The sequence below is a fragment of the Saccoglossus kowalevskii genome, chromosome 11 (genome assembly GCF_978046115.1).
Source record: "Saccoglossus kowalevskii chromosome 11, keSacKowa6.1, whole genome shotgun sequence".
Classification (NCBI taxonomy): domain Eukaryota; kingdom Metazoa; phylum Hemichordata; class Enteropneusta; family Harrimaniidae; genus Saccoglossus; species Saccoglossus kowalevskii.
Genome location: NC_140651.1, coordinates 20,299,204 through 20,321,654, shown reverse-complemented (window position 1 = coordinate 20,321,654; position 22,451 = coordinate 20,299,204). Strand labels below are relative to the sequence as shown.

Sequence of the window (22,451 nt, the reverse complement as noted above, 5' to 3'; positions counted from 1 at the left end):
AAGTTCCGCTGCATATACTATTGAACTGTAATCACTAAATTTAGGATAGAAGAATTTCACCAATATATCCGAATGTGAAACGATTTGAATCTTGTGTTTCTTTTGTACTAAAGAACATTTTAATGAATTTAGTTTCATACAAATAAAGAAATAAACCGAAATCATCAAGGAAGCATAATTTGAATGCTGATATCTTGTTGAACAAATATATCCTCGACAAATAGGTTGTCAAGCAGAAATAATAAAATACTGATATTTTTTATCTGTATTGAAAGAAATATTGATATATTTCAAATATCCACATGTGATTTATACCACACCGTGAACGTACTGCATTTAACAGCTCATTTGTTGAACATTTTGGATAACCAATGTAATTAACCCAATTGTGTATGGTAATTTATAAGAATGAGCGATCTGCTGGCGAAACTTATTGATGAAAAAAATGTGATTATCAAATCAGTCAATCAATCAAATTTTCAAGTTCAACAGAATCTGAAATGCATCTGCAATAATAAGTATACATAACAATATCGGTCATTTCATTGGAATATACTACATTTATTCACATTTATTCGGCACAAAAAATTATTACATGAAAATATAATATACATTGTTCCGCGAAGATATATTACATATATGTTGTACCACAATCAAAGGAAAGAAGTTCTTCATTATAATTTGAACTGTGAACTGTAATGTGCGAAATGAAATAAATTAATCTACTTTTTAACACAGTTCATAATTAGAAGTAATCAAGTTCACATTACGAGTGTGTACAATACAATACGTCGTTACAATATAGTTAAACACATGTACAGTACTAGTGTACGGGAACAATTGGTTCAATCATGAGAGATATTCATTAGGCTTCATCTCTGTTAATTTAAACAACAGATGTTTTGCGATTCGAAAATAGGATAAAATAGCCCCACTAGCTGTTGGGCTGCCAACCTGAACACAAGACGTGTCTTTACCAGGTAAGGTTCTGTTTTTAGTATATTGTGTTTTAGGCGCATATAGTTAAGAATATCGCTGTACTCACATGTGGCACTGTATATTTCACACTGCTGGCACTGTATATTTCACACTGCTGGCACTGTATATTTCACTTTATATATAGTTTCTTTATAATACAGAATATATTTCGGCGAAATATTTTTTTTTCAATCATACATTTTTTTCCCATTAACAACACATTGTTCCCTTGGTTTGAGTCATCAATTTAAACCAACAATGTATTGTCTTTGCAAAGATTGAAAATAATCCTTCGCTGATTTTATCACTTTCAAGTGGTACCTAGTTGCCGTAATATACGAAATCTATTTTTTGTCTTACATCGCAGTCATGGAAGCATTGTGGAAGATATGTTTTATGTTCTTAGGAGCTCTGTTAGGTAAGAAATGTTTAATGTGTTTATTATTTACCAGTTTCATCAAATCAATCGTGAAAATAAGGTATGCAATTCGAGACGCATTACACTGAAACTGGGTACTATTTTTTATTATAAACAGCGATAATCAGGCACACTGCGCACTAATGTTAACTGTCATAATATCATCTTTCCCGTCATACACGTACAGCATACTCTCAAATTAACCTCTTATTTTTTGTTAACTGTAATGTAATGACTGACATAAATCACTCCACAAAGGTGTCTGCTTTGTATAGTGACACCCGACACCAACCCAACATCTATTCTATATCCTCCGTCTAGGATCCACTGTGGCGGTCAGAAACTGTGACGTCAAATTACCAGATAAATGTTACACTGTCCCAGACAATTCGCTGGGATGGTCAGAAGCCCGGAGCAAGTGTCAAGAACTTGGTGGTGACTTGGCTGTTCTTGAGAGTGAACACGTCCGTGATGCGGTCAACGTACTTGCAAAAAGGTAAATACGATTAGCATTGCACATAGTTTGACATAACAATGTTTTACATTGACCAAGTATAAACATCAATGACGATTGTATGTACGATTACTGTGTGCACGGTAATTGCGCACAAAATTGAAAGTTGTTGCGCAAGGAATTCGTATAGTTAGAAAATGTGTCTATATCAGTATAAATGCTTTAACATTTCTCGGAAATAAAGTATAATTCACGTGGTTTAGTAACACGGATATAAGCACACAAATCCTACAATACAGAACATACTTTCGTGAATACCTTTGCTCGACATGCTGCATGTCATAAATAAGCCTAAAAACACCCAAAGTGAAAATGCGGAACATAATAATTGACGCCCTCTAGCCAAATGTAAACCACGTAGTTATATACAATGTGCAGTCAATGAGGTTTTTATTTTCCACCACATGCACAGAAACAGTCTGACGTAATGATCGTAGCGTATGCAATTACGCATATTTCATGACAGTCAGTGTGGCGAGGCAGGGAGCGAGTTTATTGTCTACTCTGTGTTTGCCGGGATCACGGACTCCAATCCCGTGTTCAGTGTTCTAATTTACGTATATAATGTTTGTCTGTAATTATGTATATATATCTCCGAGTATTCAGTCAGGTGGCCAACAATTACGGACGTCAAGACTAACGTCTACTATTGCCTGCTATAGCAGTTTTGAGGCATGCATCACTTTATTGACAATAATAAAGGTCTATACTGGTTTTCTCAATATTTAACTTTTTTCGATAATGCGCCATAAACGACCATCTTCGCCCAAGCGAAGTTGTTTATTTAAACTTGAACATAAATACTTGTTCTACATTGTGAACTTCCTTAAACATTAGAAATATTCACAAATAATGGATATTCCGCTCACTGCGAGATCTCGCGAGATACCCTGGCAACTGTTGTCAGCCACGTGACACAGGTCAAGCTTTGGTTCAAAATGGCGTCCTTTCATAACGTTGTGCGTTTTTTGTTGACCTTATTTCCACGCTTGCGACACGTTTATCGTTCTTTTTACGTTTAGATGATGTCGACAAACACGCAGAGCCGCGGCTCTAGGGCTTTTTACGAAAATTTGGTGTTTCAACTTCGAATTCTCACCCCTTGCAGTGGCTGGTATTGGGTCTAGATGTGACGATTTCGGAACATTGCCTCCAATAAAGTGCATGCTCGGCTAAGCGCCCACCCCCTTCGAAATGCTTTTAATTTGACTGTCTAACTTGGTCTATGATCATTGCTTAACGAATACTGGTAACCGCTTTTATATGATACAGCGTGGATATTGTGACCCATTAGGTCAAATCGTTCAAGAATATGTCATGGCGTAAAGTGTTTTTCATCGAGATTTTGCGTACGATCCAAAACATTTGACAATGAAGATAATGATGCATATCTTGACTTCGAATGTGTTCCAACAGACTCTAATATTTTTAACCTCGTAAATTCGGGTAGTACGGAATTAATATTGTAATAAAATGTGCATATTTTTTTGCGACCATTTATGTTTCTTCATTCAATGACAACGCAATTAATTTCGTAATTTTATTTCCCTCAAAGACGCACTATCTCCCCCTATCTTTCGCATAGTCATTGCGATTTTCTGAGTGAGGACACTGGGGTGCGGTGTCTTTCAAAGTCATCGGCACGAGAACAGGCACTGATCCACCGATCACATTTCCCAGGAAACGTGTAAAATACCTACCATTCGTCTAATTCTTTAGATGAATCGAGAATCGCTCTTGCATTCACCGTATAGCGTTTTTGTACAGTCGATATTGTCGTGTGAACGGTATACGGCAGAGTGAACAACGGCGCTACCACCGTCTCTAGGGGAAAGCTTGACCGGTGTCACATCATTGACACGCAGATCGCCGCAAGCCAACCGATCTGATACATACCGCGCGTGGAATTATGGGAAAAGTGGTCGGAACTATTTCCACTTTGTGGCAATCAGGGGTGTCAATGCAATATTGAGAAAAATTAGACCTTTGACCTCCCAATTTATATGCATTATAATGTTAATATGTTAAAATAAGATATTCTGATGAGTGTTGTGTGTTATTTTAATTGATCAACTCATTAAAGATTGAATCTTGCTAAAAATCGGGGGAGGATGTGTTCAAAACAAGAAAATACTTTTATATAGTTCCACGGCAGAAACGCTGAGAAAAATGGTAGCGGATGGATATTTAGCCTTCAGAGGCTAGTTATGCGTCATAATACACAGGTCTGTGCTGAATAGCGCCACCTGTGTTGACACAATGGTGTCACATGGAACTGGTTGCTAAAGACGTAAAGCTTGGCCACGCGAGATCTCGCAGTGAGCGGATCATGGCTTATTTCAGTTCACAAGTCTATGTTGCCCTTAACTCAACATTCGGTTAACTCTTAACTGAACTTCGAGTTACTAAATGTGGACGTTAAATTACAAATTAATATTGCCCGTAACTCGAAGTTCTGTGAACTGTTAAATGAACATCGAGTTACAATTTGGGCGTGGTTTCTCAAAAGTTGGCGTGGTTTCTAAAATATGGATGTAGGCATTCAACATTCCAGCATTTACCTCCAATGTGCCACCCGAAATTATTGATTTTTATTTTGATGTCATGAGAAATATCTATATTGTTTATTTGTTCATGAGTTATTCAAGAGACTTGGGTATTTGTTTTGGCGGCGTGGCAACCATGAAAAGTACAATGCTATTGGAGGGTTTACTCACCCAAAGGGACTTTTCACAGTTAGGATTATCTTGTATATATTTCGCCGTTCCCGACAGAGGGCGCACTCACCTAATGTTCGCTTGATTTCCTCGGGCTTCGAGACTGCACATTGTTTCTAGTGATGAAAGTATTGGAACATTTTTTGCAATTTGAAGGTTGTTTTATTAGGGTAGTGGCATCTAGTGTAGTGGTAGTCTTTAAATGTTTACTTAGTGTAATTGAAGGAGTACACCATTTAAAGGTTTTATTGGTTAGGGAATCAGATTGAGGGAGTTGTGTTTTACTGATAATGGTAGATTTCAAATTAAAAGTCGATTTGCAGGCTTTTCATTTTGTTGTGTATTTGACTTTCTTTCCTCCTGATGAAACATGCCTCTCGGTGTAGGTTCAATTATCATCCATAATATTCCTGCACCTTTGCTCAATGTTCGACATGTCCTTCAGGGGTTTTATTAGGGGCCCAAGCCTGTAAGGCGTGGCCCCTATTCTTATTGTCCGGTTTTTTCTTTCTTCTTTCTTTCTTTCTTTCTTTCTTTCTTCCGTAACTTTTTTCGTCAAGCCGTTTGAGAAAACCGCTGAACAGAATGATCTGATAATGCTCTATACTGATAGTCCCTAATGTGAACTGGTGCAACATGCTTTCAGAATTTCGATTGGTCAATTAGTTTGGCAGCCATATTGGATTGAAATAAAACCGGAAGTGACTGTTTGACCACTTTCTGAGGGTCTAGGCGTCTAGATTTTTTATGGTATATAGTACAACTCATGTGTAATAGATATCAGCAATAAAAACTTTAGCGGTCATGTGACTTTTCCCGCCATTTTGTTTTTCCTAAAAACGGCAAAAAACACTTAAAAATCTTCTTCTTCAGAACCACCAAGCAGAATGCTCTCATATATGTAGTATTTAGCTTCTATATATGAATCCCATTTATGTTTGAAAAAAATTATTACGATTGGTCACGTGGTTTGGCCACCATTTTAGATTTCTTCTAAACAGGAAGTAGTTTTTTACTCTGGCAACTCTTGAGGGATTATCCTGAATATTGCTGTATGGCATCTCTATATCAAACTCTTTCAGAAACCTAAAAAAGATTTGAGATCAGTCACATGGTTTGGCCGCCATCTTGGATTTCAAATAAAAATGACCGAAAGTTTGGGCATTTGTTTCTTAAAGCTGCTTCAACCGATCTACTAGATATTTTCATTAATAATATGTCTGGCCATAGCTCCATATGAGAAAAATAAAATAATGTTGATCAGTCACATGATTTGGCCGCCATCTTGGATATTGCGCAAACAGAAATTGTTCAATTACATGTGTTGTATTGGTCCGATTGGAATAAAATTTTGTACGTGTATTCTACTCTTTAGATACATTCTTTCTCCTGAATGGCATATGGCTAGGTCATGTGGCTACGCGCCCATGGGGTGGGGGCTTCTAACCTCATTAATATGCATAACTGCTATATCTCAAGCACTGTTGTAGTTAGGAAGATGATTCCTGTGTTATCATGACAACAGTGAACAAGAGATTTTATTAAAATAACAGATGACCATATATGGTCATGTGAACTCTTTAATATGCATAACCATTATATCTTAAACACTGTTGCAGTTAGGAAGATGAATACTGTGTTATTATGACAACAGTGAACAAGAGATTTGATTAAAATAACAGATGACCATATATGGTCATGTAAACTCATTAATATGCAAAGCAGTCATATCTAAAACACTGTCGCAGAGCAGGACATGTAACTAGTGTCATTATGAAGACATTGAATGAAAGATGCAACTAACATTAGAATTGGCTATATATGATTATGTAATCTCATTATTGTGCATAAGAACATGGCTCATTATATATCCTGAAAACCATATTTCGATAACCAAACCAGGTAAATACATGGTACCAACTTCATTTCGACCTCATGTTACTGATAATACAAGTTACTCGTATCTGATTGTCTAACATGTTGACCTCATTAATTATGAAACAGAATCTTATCAGCTTGGGCCCCGGTGACGCCGCTTGCGGCTTTAATATTTATTCTGTTGTTGTGCCCATGATTATATACTGTTACCTACACCAGTAATGCTGATTGTACTAGCTTTATTGCGTAGTTTTGTTCTAACGGTATAGAATCAGATTTGGTATTAGTTAACCTTTCCATTACTGATTCATTCAAACACAATAACAGTTTCCCTACTAAATATTATGCAATGTTGAGTCCTTGTTGGTCATTCGGTATTAATTGGCAGTATCATTGCAATATGAGACATTACACTGAATTTCCAGGATAGCTTGTGTTAATCAGACATTTTATCTGTTGGATTTTGTGATGTTTTCATTTAATAATATTTTAGCAAAGACGTAATTTATGACCCCTTCTTTTAAGAAGCTTATATGTTGGTGTTTTTATAATTATGTAATATTCATATACTTACAGTGGTGCCAAACTGTGGATTGGATTACGTAAACCACACGGTAACGGGAGACCACTCTGGGTAGAAACAACCATACCATACAAAGAGAACAAAGCATATCCCTGGGCGCGATCACCATCTAGCGACGCTGAGTGTGTAATGGGTGTAGGTAACAATGAACATGTCTTTGAATGGCAGTTTTCGGATTGCCGAAATGCTGAATCCTTTCTCTGTGAAGTTACAGAATCAGGTAAGACAGAATAATTGTTCATAAATTGCCTGTACGTATAATAACTCCATGCATATGTCACAGCTGGTGAGCAAGTACATGCCCCAGACATCAGTCACTACAGGATAGGTTACTTGTGATGTCAAAGATTGGTGTTGTGCATCTAGTCACTTTGGTTCTGTGTGCACGCACATTATTTCATTCAGTCTTCTTTGGGATAGCTAGAATAATGCAGATACGTTTCTCGTTTCTTTCAGTAGTGCGGCGCCTTGTCATATATTCAACTATTTATATCAAAAAGCATGCATATACGTAAGAAACTGTTAATGAAATACATATTGTGATTTTTTACAGACGATGCGTTACATATAGTAAAAAGAAAAACCAATAAAGCCAAATCTACTAGACGGACCCATAGAAACCCATCCGTTGATAATATTCTACGAATCAATCGCGATTTGAGTGAGTAAATAATGAGTATTCTTTATGGAACTACATATAATAATGAATGGAGTATAGGTAAATTTGATGGAGACATTTGATTTCAAAATATTCTCATTCTGATAGTTATTAATTTCAATTGCTGACCAAAAATGTCTTACAAGCGTTTATTTCGCATCTAATCAATATATATAACGTGCAATCAACTAAAAACGAATACATCAGATTATTAATAAATTCAGATCAGGACAATTTTTGAGACAACTGCCTGATAGAGTGAGATATCGGACGCAGATTCAATGTAACAATGGAAGCAACGTAACCAGCATTTGAAAGACACAATAATTAAAATCATGCAATCAAAAAAACGCGGATGTATATTATAGGTTGTAACATCTTTTTTTTTACAGATTTATTTCAAGGAGATATAAAGCTGACAGAAGAACAAGAAAGAAGACATAGTGCAGGAATGCCCATCTTGTCCAATCATGAGTAACTATAATTTATAATGTTCCGTGCACACTACAGATACATAACATGTGACAGAATGGCTAATATGTGTTTGCAGAGAATGCGTCTGTGAGTTTGAAGTCTACACAACACAATCTAATACAATTTATTCTGCTTTCAGAAAAAGAGGCATCACAACTAATGACTACTTGTATTGGCCTGGTAATGTTGTTCATTACGTATTTGATGAAGAAACTACCAGTGAAGGCAGCCCAATTAGTGAGTAGCTACAGGAAAATTGACTTATAGATATACCACGCAAGATATATAGTTCTGAGCCTTGCCTAGATACAAATAACATAAACATCATCATGTATGTACACAATAAAAAAATGGTGAATTGTCCGAGAAATGGACATGGACATATAGAAATAAAACGTGGTCACCGTTCAGCCATTTTGAATCAAGCTAACGTAACTCTTTGTGTGTTATGTTCAAACCGACTTTGAATAAAAACGTTGAGGACATTTGCTGATTTTATGTTTGACAAAAACTTGCACGAGTTGATTAAATATCATTAAAATCCAAAAAATAATTAAACAAAATATTTAAACCAAAACAATGTACTAGTATCTCGAAAACAGATTTGACGACTCTCTTGTGGGCGTATCAACCACGTCCATAGCAAACAACGGATATTTTCAACGAACATTCTGACTTTGAACAACCATCCATTTTCTGATAGCCCCTAGTAACCTTAACCTTTGTTATGTTTGTCCTTTATTACTTCAAAAGATCGGTGGTGTTGATTTTTACTGAAGGCAAATGCCACTGTAACGATAATTATTATCATTTCCACCACGTGAATTGAACTTTATAATTGATGAATAATATATATGTTATAAAGAATCGTAAAATCCATGGTGTAATTCAATTTAAAATTTTTATTTGCACAGGCGAATTCGGGAGAGGAATCATACGGGATGCATTGGACGACCTTGAAGCAGAAACATGTTTAACATTCACAGAAGGCGTGGCAGACAATTATATAAGTATGTTCAATGGCGGCGGGTAAGATAATTATTTGGTATCATAACAATTCGACTTGGTTAATCGGTAGAATCGAGTGGTATATATCGCTTTTACATGATAAAATTAGCTGAGGGTGTGGAAATAATAGCTTTGTATCGTTAATCTTATGAAAGATGTTGGTCATATATTGGGAAAATTGGTGGAAAGCAGGAGTTGTCACTTTACGACGGAAACAGCGGGTCGTGCTGGTGGGAAGGAATTATACAACACGAAGTTCTTCACGCCTTGGGATTTTTCCACGAACAATCGCGTTACGATCGAGATGACTACATTGAAATCAAATGGGACAATATAAAGTCTGGTACGTAACCATCCCGCAATACACATATGTACACATGAGCAATATCCTGATTCAGAATTAATTATGTGATATGTGCTTCACTAACAGGGACTGAGGGCAACTTTGCTAAGGAGTATAACATGAATCTCCAATCCACTATGTACGATTATGGTTCACTTATGCATTATGGTCTATACGACTTCGCCATAGATCCTGCATTACCAACGATGGTTATGCTTCAGGACTATGACGGAGAAGTTGGTCAAATTAATGGTCTTAGTCTGACTGACATAGTGGAGGTTAATGGCATATACAGCTGTTATGAAGGTATGTCTGTTAAATTACCAGCAACATTACATTCTAATATGAATACGACAAAGCACATTGTTATTGTCATTGCTTTGGATTTGACAATAAGAGCCACATGACTGTACAACAAAAGGAATGATTTTTATTTCACCGTCATAAATTATTTTATCTCATAGCTATATCCCTTACTTTCCTATACTTGTCCCTGCTCATTGAATATGATATTTCCATTTTGTATAATAGTGTGACATGGTGAGTAGCACATATGTTTACAGCGATTGCAAGATCAATATATGGATGCCCCTTTGCAAGTTTAATGTTTAAGCAACAGTAACATTGTGTTTTACTTGTTCAGGACCAGGATGGTCAGAATGGAGTGCCTGGTCAGACTGTACACAAACATGTGGAGGCGGATCTCAAGATAGGTACAGAACGTGCGGGGATGAGTCATGTGAGGGTTCTAACATAGACACCCGTACATGTATGATAGTTGGTTGTCCACAGTTTACCGGTAAGTAACGCTCAAAGACAATATTTTTGAAATTTTGCGTCATAAATAAGCCAGTATTTTTATAGCTTATTGCACTTAATTTTCGAATTTCGTGCAGAACTGTTGATAGAACGCATTTAATGCTCTTAATTTGAAGATGGACACACAAAAAAGTTCTTAACCCATCCATAGTTTGGCTTCGGTGATATAATACAACTGTATGATCGAACACGTGTAACGACATTTTTTAGGTTACATATATGACGGATGCTGGATACTCCCAGAATCACTACCATCATTGGAAGGCACAGGTAACCCTCATCTAGATGGAGAATATGCAACACGAACCGACAAGGCCTTGGTATGTACGCAATATTCTGTATGTCTTTCAAATCTAGGATGCAATTTGTAGTTATACAGACTTGTTTATGGTCTGCATAATGTATTGTTGTTTAATAGAAATGTGCTAGTGCTGCTACACACGTGGAAGAACTATATTTCGCGCTTGGTGATGGTGGAGCATGTTATGCCTTTTCCGACTACGGACTGCTCACATCCGCTGGCTCGTCCGATGAGTGTGTTGAAGGACTTGGAACCGAAAACTCTATCGACGTCTATCAATTACAAAGTATGTCATATAATGAAATTATTATGATAACTTGTACAATAATACCATATGTTATTTTGACACAAACTATAATGTACTTTTTTTCGAATAGTATTCACAATGTCAGAAAATGTAGGGGTGCATGGTCATATGCATATGACACATGCTGTGATGCATCGACAAAACAAATTTAAATATATGTTATGAGGTTATGTTTGTGCATATTTAATTACTTTTCTTTGAAATTGCGTCTTTATCGCAAACTAATGCTTTAACTGTGAACATTCTATGGATGTGAAAGTGAGGAGAAGTTTGCTCGCATTAAATTTTATTTTTTGCAAGTATTTCATCAATCGAATACTACTATGTATGCTACATTTTCACAGCCTCACTGATTTAAATCAATTGTACGTTGCAGCTTTCACTTGTCCTTTCGGGAACCCTTACGAGTTCGAAGGTGATATGGTATTTTGTGAAGTTCCCGATGGAGGGCCCGTTGTACCGTTCCTTGATTCCTGTCCTGGTGGGTATTCCTGCACGCATGTGAGTGGTGACACCGATGACCCAATATCGGTATGCTGCCCCATACGTAAGTAATTTGTATCGAATTCTCAGCAATTGTTTGTGTGTGTTCGATACCTCGATAATAATGCTAATAACACGTTTTGAATTATACAATTTGTTTCTAAACCTGGTCAATTGTTCTCAAATTCATTGCGTTTGAATTTTGGAAATGCATAATTTACTGCGAGAATGAATTGAACAGATATCTTACCTAATAAGTATACAGGTAGGGACAAATGGGTAAAATATCTAAAAAATACTTATCGACAATCATGGACCAATGAATACTCTAAATTGTCGCCAATGTTTCTTGCACATCGCATTCACAAAAGCTCTTTCCAGCACCTTAGTATTGTCCAAAAATTATACAAATAATTAAAAACATATCCCAGTCTTGAAACCTGATCGTATGATCGCCGGGATGATGTGTTATTTTGGACAGTAATATGTCTAATATATAATAATAATTTCCTGAAACATACTTATGCTTATATTTTATGCACAGGTTACTGTGGAGACGTTTGCGGTGGAGTAATTGAAGAGCGTTTATGTTACTGTGATAACTTATGCCACTCATGGGGGGATTGTTGTCCTGAGTATATAGATGATTGTGCAGGTAAAATGTTTTGTTCGTTAATCAGACTTGAGATCATCACGCATTATACAATGCTAATACTAATTCAAATGCGTACTGTTCACCTATTGACTTTTCCGATTGAAAATTTGAGGTTATTATACAATCCATATATTTGATATGTAGATCACAGGAAACCCAGAAAAGACGAACGAAGGTGATAGCACATACGAACTGGAGATATTAAGTTAAATAGCATTACAGTACTTTCAATGAAGATTTGAAAATCGTGGAAATAGATTTAGAATAATTCTTTACATGATGATATTTTTCAAAAATTGATTCCCGTGTTTACTTTCGGGTTACCAGGTCTTGCCAGCATCAACTGTCTGCCCAAACGGCCCACTTTATCCCATCCACTCACACACACACACACACACGCACACTCACACACACACACAGAGCTACACGTATATTCTTCTTTAGTTTTGCTACCAGTATTTAATTTCTGTCATACTATCTCTCTTCCCTGGAAACCCCATGCGAGAGCAGGAATATTTTATTTTATTTCCCTGGGCTACTCCTATCAATAAGTGTGCTAATTATATATCAGCATATGCATAGTTGGTATCACAGAACAATAGAGGACGGCAGAGCAGATATAATGTTTCTTTCATTGCGTGATCCCACGTTATGTTTACTTCATTTTCATGTAATACACTTAATAATGTAATAATAATAAACACTTTTGATGATAGCCATTTTTTGATAAAGTAAAGATATCCCAAAGCCATATTCCTCTCTGAACGATCAGCATTTCGACAGTGAGCTATGAAAACTAGAGCAACATTACATAGTATTTCAAGTTAAAACGACTGTCATTATAACTTCTGTTTCAAATCCGTTTCACCTTCAAGAAACCGCAAACTGCTATGGCTCTGGTGATCCTCACTACAAAACATTCGATGGCACCTACTATGATTACCAAGGTGAATGTGAATACATTTTGATGACCGATGGATGTAACGATCAATCAAAATTTGCGGTGATCGTGGACAACGATTTAACTTCGCCTGGGTCAACTGTGACGTACACTAAACAAGCACGAATTGAAGTTTATGATATGGTAAGTCGCTGTACGAAATAATAAAACAATGCTTTTCGACATCCTCTTAATAAATTCTGATTGTTGTGTAGTATATCTTGCGCGTTGTCGCATACGACTTGTTTACCACTTCCGTGTGACTGAGAATGTTCTAGAACTGTACTGTGTCTGGGTGGAATTTTTAGAAACTGGTTGAATAGGTAATAGAACACTGTAGGAGGCAATAGAAGGTAATGGAACATTCTAGAAATTTGTAGTAAGTTCCAGACTCATTATGTATTCTGATGTAATGGTCTATTTATAGACAGTGAGGGTATATATAGGGGAGTTGTTCAGCACTGAGATCAGATCGGAGATCTCGTTGAATTGTATTGGAGTTTAAGTATCTAGTTATTGGAGTAGTGGAGTTTTACAGCGTTATTGTACTTGATGTTTGCAGAGTATAATAATACCAGTACCAGTTGCCATTTTGGTATTTGAACCATCACACCTGTACTATACCAATTACGGTAATATTACGTTGCGTGTGACACGCGTGTACTATATAAGGTAACTGTATTATTGCAATAGCTCTGAAAAAATCAGGGTACAGTTTTTGAAAATTGTTCCGATATTGTCAACATTCATCATCCATACAATTTACTACATTGCGAAAATGATGTGTTTGTTTGACATTTGTGACAGTGAATGAATATAGAATGCCGGTTCATCGACACTCAGATCACTGGAGGAAATTGTTTTGACCGTTTGATTGACAATTGTAGCAATATATAAGGTGTGTTTTCATCTCGCAAAGCGCATCTTAGTATTTCATATGATTTGATTTGTTGGAATCACTTTTAATAATGTGTCTATACCTCTCACATAAACAGACCGATTTATGTTTGTAAAATAATGTAGATAAAATGTCGCGTTACATCAAGAGTTGTTCAAGACTATCGGCATGAAAGTTTTGATGCGTGGATTTATTTATAACGCACTGGTGACATGGACGTTGTCGACATTGTAAACGCCTATTGGAAGCGTGGGAGGTTACTGGTACAACTTACCTGCGCGGCAATCATAGGGGTCTTTAAGTTATGCAAGTTTCAAAATGGGCAAAGGATTTTGGCATTTTCAAGAAATAAATGGGTCATAATTTTGCTGTGTTTATATATTGTGTAATATGTGGCAATAATACGTCCATTTTATCATGATTTATAACTAGTGCATTTGTAAGAAGATGCGGTTCTCGCTTGTAAATTTGTTTCAAGAAGTTTTTTTTTCTTGTTTTCGAATTGATCTCCCGGACCTTGGTTTTCATCAAAAGTTGGTACCTCGCATACACGTATATACATATTACAAATAATTCGTGGGCTAAACACGTTTCGGAATTTAATAGAAATGTATATGTCATATGTAAGTTATTAAATGTTTTTTCCTGAACACTTGACTGAGTAGTTATATTGTCAAAATATTCATTGAAACAGTGGCAAGTTTTCAAGTCACATTGCGTACTGTCACATTGTACTGCGAAAAATAAAATATACTTAGACGCGATTTAAATCTTCAAATCTGAACCTTTATTACATTTTTACAGTGGTATGTATAAACTCAAATAATGTTGTGTTAATATTGTATTCTATGAAAATAAATAGTCGATTGTTTTTATTTCAAAATCAGACCACCAAACCTTAAAACGGGTCAGTCGGGGTGCAAAGGATAGAAATGTTGACATCAAGAGTTATACGACTTGGAAATCGCTTAATTTGAAGTACACAGTTGTATAGAAAAACATCGGGTCACATTGGGAAACAGTATTTTGAAATGTTTGGTTTATGAATTAAGTTTATTTACACTATCTAGCGGTTCTATTTTCATGACAATCACGTGACTGATATTTTCATTTAGAATACTGCAATAACGCATGATATTTTCGCTCCCATAAATCAGTGATTAACACATTTGCATGTTTCATGACCCGGCATGGCCTTTTAAAACAACAATATTCATTGTTTCAGTATTTATGTACTGCCTTGCAAATGTTATTATTTATTTGTTTAATTGTTTTGTTGTACCAGTTAACTACGTAGTGAGCTTTATAAACACAATATAATATACCTATATGTATATCACAGGTAATAGAGTTACTTCCATTAAAAGAAGTGAAGATTGATGGTACCACGGTCTATCCACCAATCACGATGAATTACTTAACCATAAAAGACGTTGGTTTGTATCTGGTAAGTCACCAAATATAATGACATCACATCATTTGAATATAATTTTGTGTCACAAAAATGTAATAATTCTATGTATTATTTTAGGTGGTTAATATTGGTTACGGTTTTCGTGTTTCTTGGGATGGATGGTCTGTGATACGAGTTGACCTGGTTTCTGACTATCTTGAAAAAGTGTGCGGTCTCTGTGGTTGGTTTAATAACAATCCAGATGTTGACTTCGTCACGTCTGCTATGGAGCTGGTAATGTTATAGTTTAATATTTGACGTTTTATCAGCGAACGATGATATCATTGTTATGTGATTCGCTACAAAAGACACATATTTCAAGCACTAGTTCAAATTTCGGATTTAAATGAGTAGTATCTCTCATGGATGCACGTAGCGTAACATTTTGTAACACAAGATACGTGAACACTGCACGCAAAACGTGCAGCAGCGGACAGTTAATATTACGCCATTTCAGTCCTTTCTATCTCATCCGAATTTATCTGTTGCACCACGAATTTATTCAAACAATTGCCCTAGTCCAAATTACATTCAATCTCATTTAACTCGATTGGTTAAATTTATATTTATTCTAATAGACATCTGACGTTTACGTGTTCGGCAACAGCTGGGAAACTATTGAAGAGTGTATACCAGAGGAAGGCGGAAGCGACAGTTACAGTGATGTCACGGATACAACTCGAAGATTTGTAGATGTTGGTCCCTGCGACTTAAACTCGCAAAATGCAGATCAGGCACTTGACATATGTACATCACTGATAGGTAAACACTTCTCATCTGAGTAAAATAAAATCGTTGCACCACGTCTTCTATAACTTTTATTTAACTGTACTAATCACAGGCAACGACTCACGTATTATATATGTATGCAACATGTGATTATTTTTTTACTAATATCCCAGGAGCCTTACCAGAGTGTGCCGGTACACTGCCTCCAGAAGTGTTCATTGACGCATGTAAGATGGATCTATGCGACTCACTTCCAGGAGACGAAGCCGGTGGTTGTGCCGTATTGGCAAGTTATGTTGCACTGTGCCAGAATGAAGGAATTGTGATAAGCGATTGGCGATATAATACTGCATGCGGTAAGGCGAACAAATTTTCAATCTGATGAAAGATAGTTCCATGCAATATTGGGGATGGATGATGCTAATTTCCATTCAGTATAGGAGATGAACGATGCTAATTTTAATACAGTATAGGAGATGGATTATGCTAATTTCCATACAGTATAGGGGATGGATAATGCTAATTTTAATACAGTATAGGGAATGGACGATGCTAAATTCCATGCAATATATGGGATGAAGGATGCTAATTTCTTTACAGTACAGGAGATGGATTATGCTATTTTTAATACAGTATGGAGGATGGACGATGTTAAATTCCATACGGTATAGGGGATGGACGACGCTAAATTCCATACATTACAGGGAATGAACGATGCTAATTTCCATACACTATAGGGGATGAACAATGCTAATTTTAATACAGTATAGGAGATGGATTATGCTAATTTCCATACAGTATAGGGGATGGACGATGCTAAATTCCATACATTATAGAGTATAGAAGATTAATGATGCTTGATGGTTTTTACACAGTATAAGGAATGGACAATGTTTAATTCCATACAATATATAGGATGGGTGATGCTAATTTCTATGATTTCATAACAAGTAACAATAGTTTGAGGTCTCTATTATAATAATCTCAATTTGTATTGATTTGTGAACTTGCACATTTAGTACAACATAATAATAATTTTTTTGCACAATTGTTTTCTAGAAATTGACTGTCCGGTGAACATGATATACAAAACATGTGGTCCGGCGTGCCCTGCAACCTGCGATGAACCAAACCCTGTCGGAGAATGTACAACGCAATGTGTAGAGGGGTGCTTCTGTGAAGATGGGCTAATCTTCGACACAGGGGGTATTTGTATTCCACAATCCAGTTGTGGATGTTACAAGAAGGAAACACGATATTTGGTGAGGGGATTCGTTTGTATAGCTTTGTCTGTATACACATCTCGTTCAACATTCAGTTTACACATGTCTTGTTTATGATATGCCCTGTATACCAAGTGTGTGCACACAAGCAGGATATTTTAAATCAACCCCTAAATGTGAATAATCATTGATCATTGATCCATGTTTTTCTTTAATAGTTTGGTGAACAATTACCCAATGGTGATACGTGTAATTGCGAATGTAAGTAAAACACTGGTATACCCCAATAATTTCTCGATAATAGTGATTACATATTTATCCTGTATATCATGTCAGTTCGGTGTCATAATTTTAAGCAGCGTAATAATTTTCAATATTCCCATACTATGCATGATCCTTCTGACTGATTAGCTATAGCTGACTATTAATAATAATATCTCAAATTATTGGTGGTTTTGAGTAATATTCTATGAATATATGTATTTGAATATTTCGGATAGTTTCATAGGTCGTGTGTGAAATATGTATGAATTCTTCCTACCTCAATTTCTCCGCGCATATAAATTTGTTTCATCCATGTCCAATGTTCGACTTATCACGGATTGTAAATTGGTCATATTTTGATTTAGTCTGGTTATATTACCAAGGCAATGATTGATTGAATCCCCTGGGTTGAAGCAGATCTAGTGCTTTCCATTGATACGCGGCGGCAGATTACCAACCTTGAAAATTGGCTTCATCTCACATTTTGCAATTGCGTGATTGTGTGACGTCAGCATTTTTTGGTCGATTTTCGCATTTCAGTTTTTTGTCATCTCGGAAGATATAATGTTGCCGGGCCAGTGGTGGTGTGAAATCAAAATGTAGCATATTGTTACGGTAGTAAACAAGAGACGTTTCCAAACTTGTATCATGTCTTATACACATGGGAAGGCAACAATATCTCGATGTTTGATAAATGATTTATATAAATTTATGTCATAAGCCACCGTGGTTTTACAAATGAGCCTTAACAGATTTAATAAATTTGTTGGTAATTTCCATTCGTTTCTCATCATAAAATCGGAAAAAATGAAAACTTTCATAAATTTAATATTGTAGGGTCACTTATGGCACATTTAATATATATTTCCTTTCTGTTTCTCGCACTGAAAACAATTATTATTTTGTCCTTAAATTACTGTCACACGCAACGTAATATTACCGTAATTGGTATAGTACAGGTGTGATGGTTCAAATACCAAAATGGCAACAGTAACAGAAAGACTTCCCTGGCGGCGATGATAAAATACGAACACAGAGCCAACAGATGAGGTTTCAACTGGTACTGGTATTATTATACTCTGCAAACATCAAGTACAATAACGCGGTAAAACTCCACTACTCCAATAACTAGATACTTAAACTCCAATACAATTCAACGAGATCTCCGATCTGACCTCAGTGCTGAACAACTCCCCTATATATACTACCACTGTCTATAAATAGACCATTACATCAGCATACATAATGAATCTGGAACTTACTACAAATTCTAGAATGTTCCATTACCTTCTATTGCCTCATACAGTGTTCTATTACCTATTCAACCAGTTTCTAAAAAAAATCTAGAATATTCCATCCAGACACTGTACGGTTCTAGAACATTCTCAGTGACACGGAAGTGGTTAATAAGTCGTATGCGGCAATTACATTATGTTTGGCCCGAATATAGCCATAAGATTACATTTAATTCTTTCCATAAATAAACTGAATGACTGAGTAAATGAGATCATAGAACATAGACCATACAACACAGGCACTAGGGGGAATGAGGACAACAATCAGACATTTTCAGATATTAGCGCTATTACGCCGTGATTTTTGAGTCGGTTAGTTATTTCAGTGCTTTAACAATTATAAATACGTTTGTAGTTATTTTAGTTCTTGTTATGACGTAATGTTTAGTCATTGAAACAAACACTGTTATTACTGCCTAAAATGTTGCGTTCATTATCTGCGCGTTCCATACTTCATACACGCACTTCGTTCACACTTCCGTCATACCCTGATACCAGGGTCGATAGTCGGTTTCATACCTTCAGACGTAAACGATTTATTATGTGTAGTACGACACGTTGACAGTCGCCGTGTCCATTCACGCATTCATGATGACAATTAGAGTTCAAGTCCAATATACCGGGGAGCGGTATGTACCCTAAGAAATGCATTAAATTTAGCAGCAACACATACTTTACGTGCAATATGTCGTGACATCTATATCGTATTAGATCAGATGTAGTGATGATGATGTATGGCTTATGTGCACTTGGCTTTGAAATGTACCTTGTGAATTTCTTCCCTGCTTGTGATTGCGGTATAGAACACACTCAGTGTATTAAGTTGCAGTTCGCGTTATCTCCAAGTTGGAGGGTAATATTACACATTTACAAGGCAATATTTCTACTGGTCATACAGTGCAACTACAACAGCCCATGAAATATTTTTTTCATGCCCTCTCCCCTGTTTTTGCCAAAAACTCCCTGTAAAAAAAAGTCACTGAACATTCAAGTAATCTAATCTTATCAATTTTATTTTAAATAATTTTGTATTCTGTAGTTCCAGACACTGTATGCAGTGGCTGTCATTTCTATGAGGTCCATATGGATAAGGCTAACTGGGAAACGGCGAAAGCAAACTGTGAGGCAAATAATGGTCGGTTAGCTAAACTGAATACGAAAGCTATATGGAATCTGGTGCGGAGATTTATTATGGATAATGGATATAGTAACGTACTGAAAGGATTCTGGTTTGGGCTCGATGATATTATTACTGAAGGGCAATTCGTCTGGTCAGATGGAACGCCACTATTACCGGGTGATTTCACAAAGTGGGCACGAAATCAACCGTCAAGTAAACCACTGAAAGCTGCCGTTCAAGACTGCGTACAAATGTGGTTAGTGATTTTTTTTCTATTTTAGTTGCAAAAACGTCTTGTTACAAATATTTCAAATACAAACAAAACAAAATAACAACTCTACGATCAAAAAATAGATGAATAGAATTCAAGTCACTACACATGAATTGAGAACTTTATAAGTTGAATGTCGATGAAATTAATTAGTGTGTTACGGAGACGACCATAATTAATTATATATCGTAAGCTATAACAGTCAAATGACAAGCATCGTTTTGGGGTTTATGTGTTATAAAGTTCGATACCATTACAAGTGTGCTCACCGTGTTTTTATCATTCATGTTGTTTGTGTAATAGGGATAGAAGAGGATTGAAATGGGATGATGATAAGTGCGTTAAAGAGAAGGGATATATATGCGAGTACGGTGAGTTACTTTTACATGTTATTTATCTTCCATGTCTGTCGACGAATGCTATTTAATTGGATGAAAAATGAAAATAAAATAAATTATTATTGTATTTCAGATAATGCTTGCTTTGAGCCGTAAGTGAAAACGCTGACATAGTGGTAGTGGTCTTACAAATGAAGAATGGCAATACAAAATGCGCTATATAACGATATTTTAAGACAGTTTATATTGTGTTTGTTTGTTTGTTATTTGTTTATTTCATTACTCACTTATATCGATTTAGACGTACACAAAAAAAAATAAACCATGACATAGCAATCAACAGTATCTGCTTATCTGTATTCCATGAAAATCTCACATATCTAAACTTGTATTTAAGTTTGTTCAAATCTAAGTGCACGTTGACATGGTGCTAACGGATTTAAGAGATCTGGTGGGAATCCGAATATGAAAAGATATCACCATAAAACCAGACACAGCTGAAACATAACCATCCATATATTGCAAAACCAGTAAGATTGTTCAACAACTTACGGTTGAACTCAACAACCTCAATGCTATTTCCAGCTTTTGTCAAAAACACAAAAATTTTTTCGAAGTAATGTGTATTTTTATTTCAAACTTTCACGTAATCAAGATGGCAGCACCCATATACACCTTTCCGTTTGCTCTTTGTTTGACGGTATTTTGATCGATTAACTCTGTTGCTGTGTTCGTAAATGTTGTCTGCTACTTGTGACGTCGTGTTTTAGGTAATTATTGCGTGCAATGATTGTTTTTCAACCAATTTTGATACTGACTGTCTGTGTGTACATGACCATTGAATATGGCAGCCACCTGTGCCAATGACATTGTTATTTGTGAACTGGCGTGTTTTGTTGTGAATAAGTTGAGCTCTGGAATAACTCGAGCGGCGGTGGAGAAAGTTATTAAATACGGTCTTTGAGCTGGCGGGTGATCGTGTTCCATCTCGCCGTAAAGCAACACTCACCATCCGTGATGTTATTGATTGCATAGCTGACCTGTCGGTCGATACTCAGAAGAGATTTGTTGCACAGCAACTTCATCGTCTCCCTCTAATTGATATTGACTATGTCGATTATAGCAGCTTATTGAAGTTGGTCAGAGATATGCGCGAAAAATTTGATACAGTAAGCTCCAAACTAGAGGAGAACGTAGTTGTCATGGAAACCGTACCTACCACTGCTAACAAACTAGTCCCACTAGTTGTAGCTGAGAAAATTGAGTCAGTTACTCAAAGATATGTTCCCATCTGCTTTGAGCCAACACTAGCTAACATTAATGATTACTGATTAACCTTATGAATATAATTAACATTGGTAGTTATAATGTGAGAGGATTTAAATACTGCTACTATTAATACTGCTGCAATTAATAATTTACTTGAATCCTTTGTTACTACAAGGAACATTGGCTTAACAATGACAATTTGTCTAATCTTAGTTCTTTAAATAGTGAAATTATTTCAGTTGGTCTAAGTGCTATGAATAGAGCACATGGGATCCTTAATGGCAGGCCTTATTGGGGGTGTAGGGATTATCTGGCGTAAACTTCTTTGTGGAGTTACGCCAATTCTCATTGAAGGAGAGAAAAGAGTTATCGGAATACGTGTTAAGTTAGCTCACCAACCTGATATTGTAATTTGTAATGTTTACATTCCACCAGCTGCTTATATTGATGAATTTCAACGAATCCCTGGCATGTTGCATGCCACTATTAATGATTTAGATACATGTTGCTGTCTT

The 22,451-nt window shown here is 36.1% G+C and overlaps 1 protein-coding gene across 1 annotated transcript; it reads left to right on the top strand.

The window, feature by feature from the left end:
• Positions 1 to 967: 967 nt before the first annotated feature.
• LOC100369035 (uncharacterized) lies at positions 968 to 21,008 on the top strand. The gene is made up of 25 exons (XM_002735457.3): positions 968 to 980; positions 1,346 to 1,396; positions 1,718 to 1,892; positions 7,082 to 7,308; positions 7,642 to 7,749; positions 8,139 to 8,220; positions 8,360 to 8,457; positions 9,135 to 9,249; positions 9,384 to 9,571; positions 9,659 to 9,877; positions 10,215 to 10,370; positions 10,601 to 10,710; positions 10,809 to 10,977; positions 11,375 to 11,545; positions 12,026 to 12,136; positions 13,012 to 13,220; positions 15,317 to 15,421; positions 15,506 to 15,661; positions 16,006 to 16,189; positions 16,330 to 16,512; positions 17,216 to 17,418; positions 17,598 to 17,640; positions 19,978 to 20,314; positions 20,633 to 20,700; positions 20,801 to 21,008. The coding sequence occupies exons 2-25, from the start codon at positions 1,348 to 1,350 to the stop codon at positions 20,821 to 20,823; spliced, it is 3,489 nt and encodes a 1,162-aa protein (XP_002735503.1). The 5' UTR covers positions 968 to 980; positions 1,346 to 1,347; the 3' UTR covers positions 20,824 to 21,008.
• Positions 21,009 to 22,451: the final 1,443 nt, after the last annotated feature.

Coding starts and splice junctions, on each gene's coding strand:
- LOC100369035 (XM_002735457.3), top strand. CDS start 1,348: ATGGAAGCATTGTGGAAGATATGTTTTATGTTCTTAGGAGCTCTGTTA. Junction 1,397..1,717: donor GTTCTTAGGAGCTCTGTTAG/GTAAGAAATGTT, acceptor TCCTCCGTCTAG/GATCCACTGTGGCGGTCAGA. Junction 12,137..13,011: donor GTATATAGATGATTGTGCAG/GTAAAATGTTTT, acceptor TTCACCTTCAAG/AAACCGCAAACTGCTATGGC.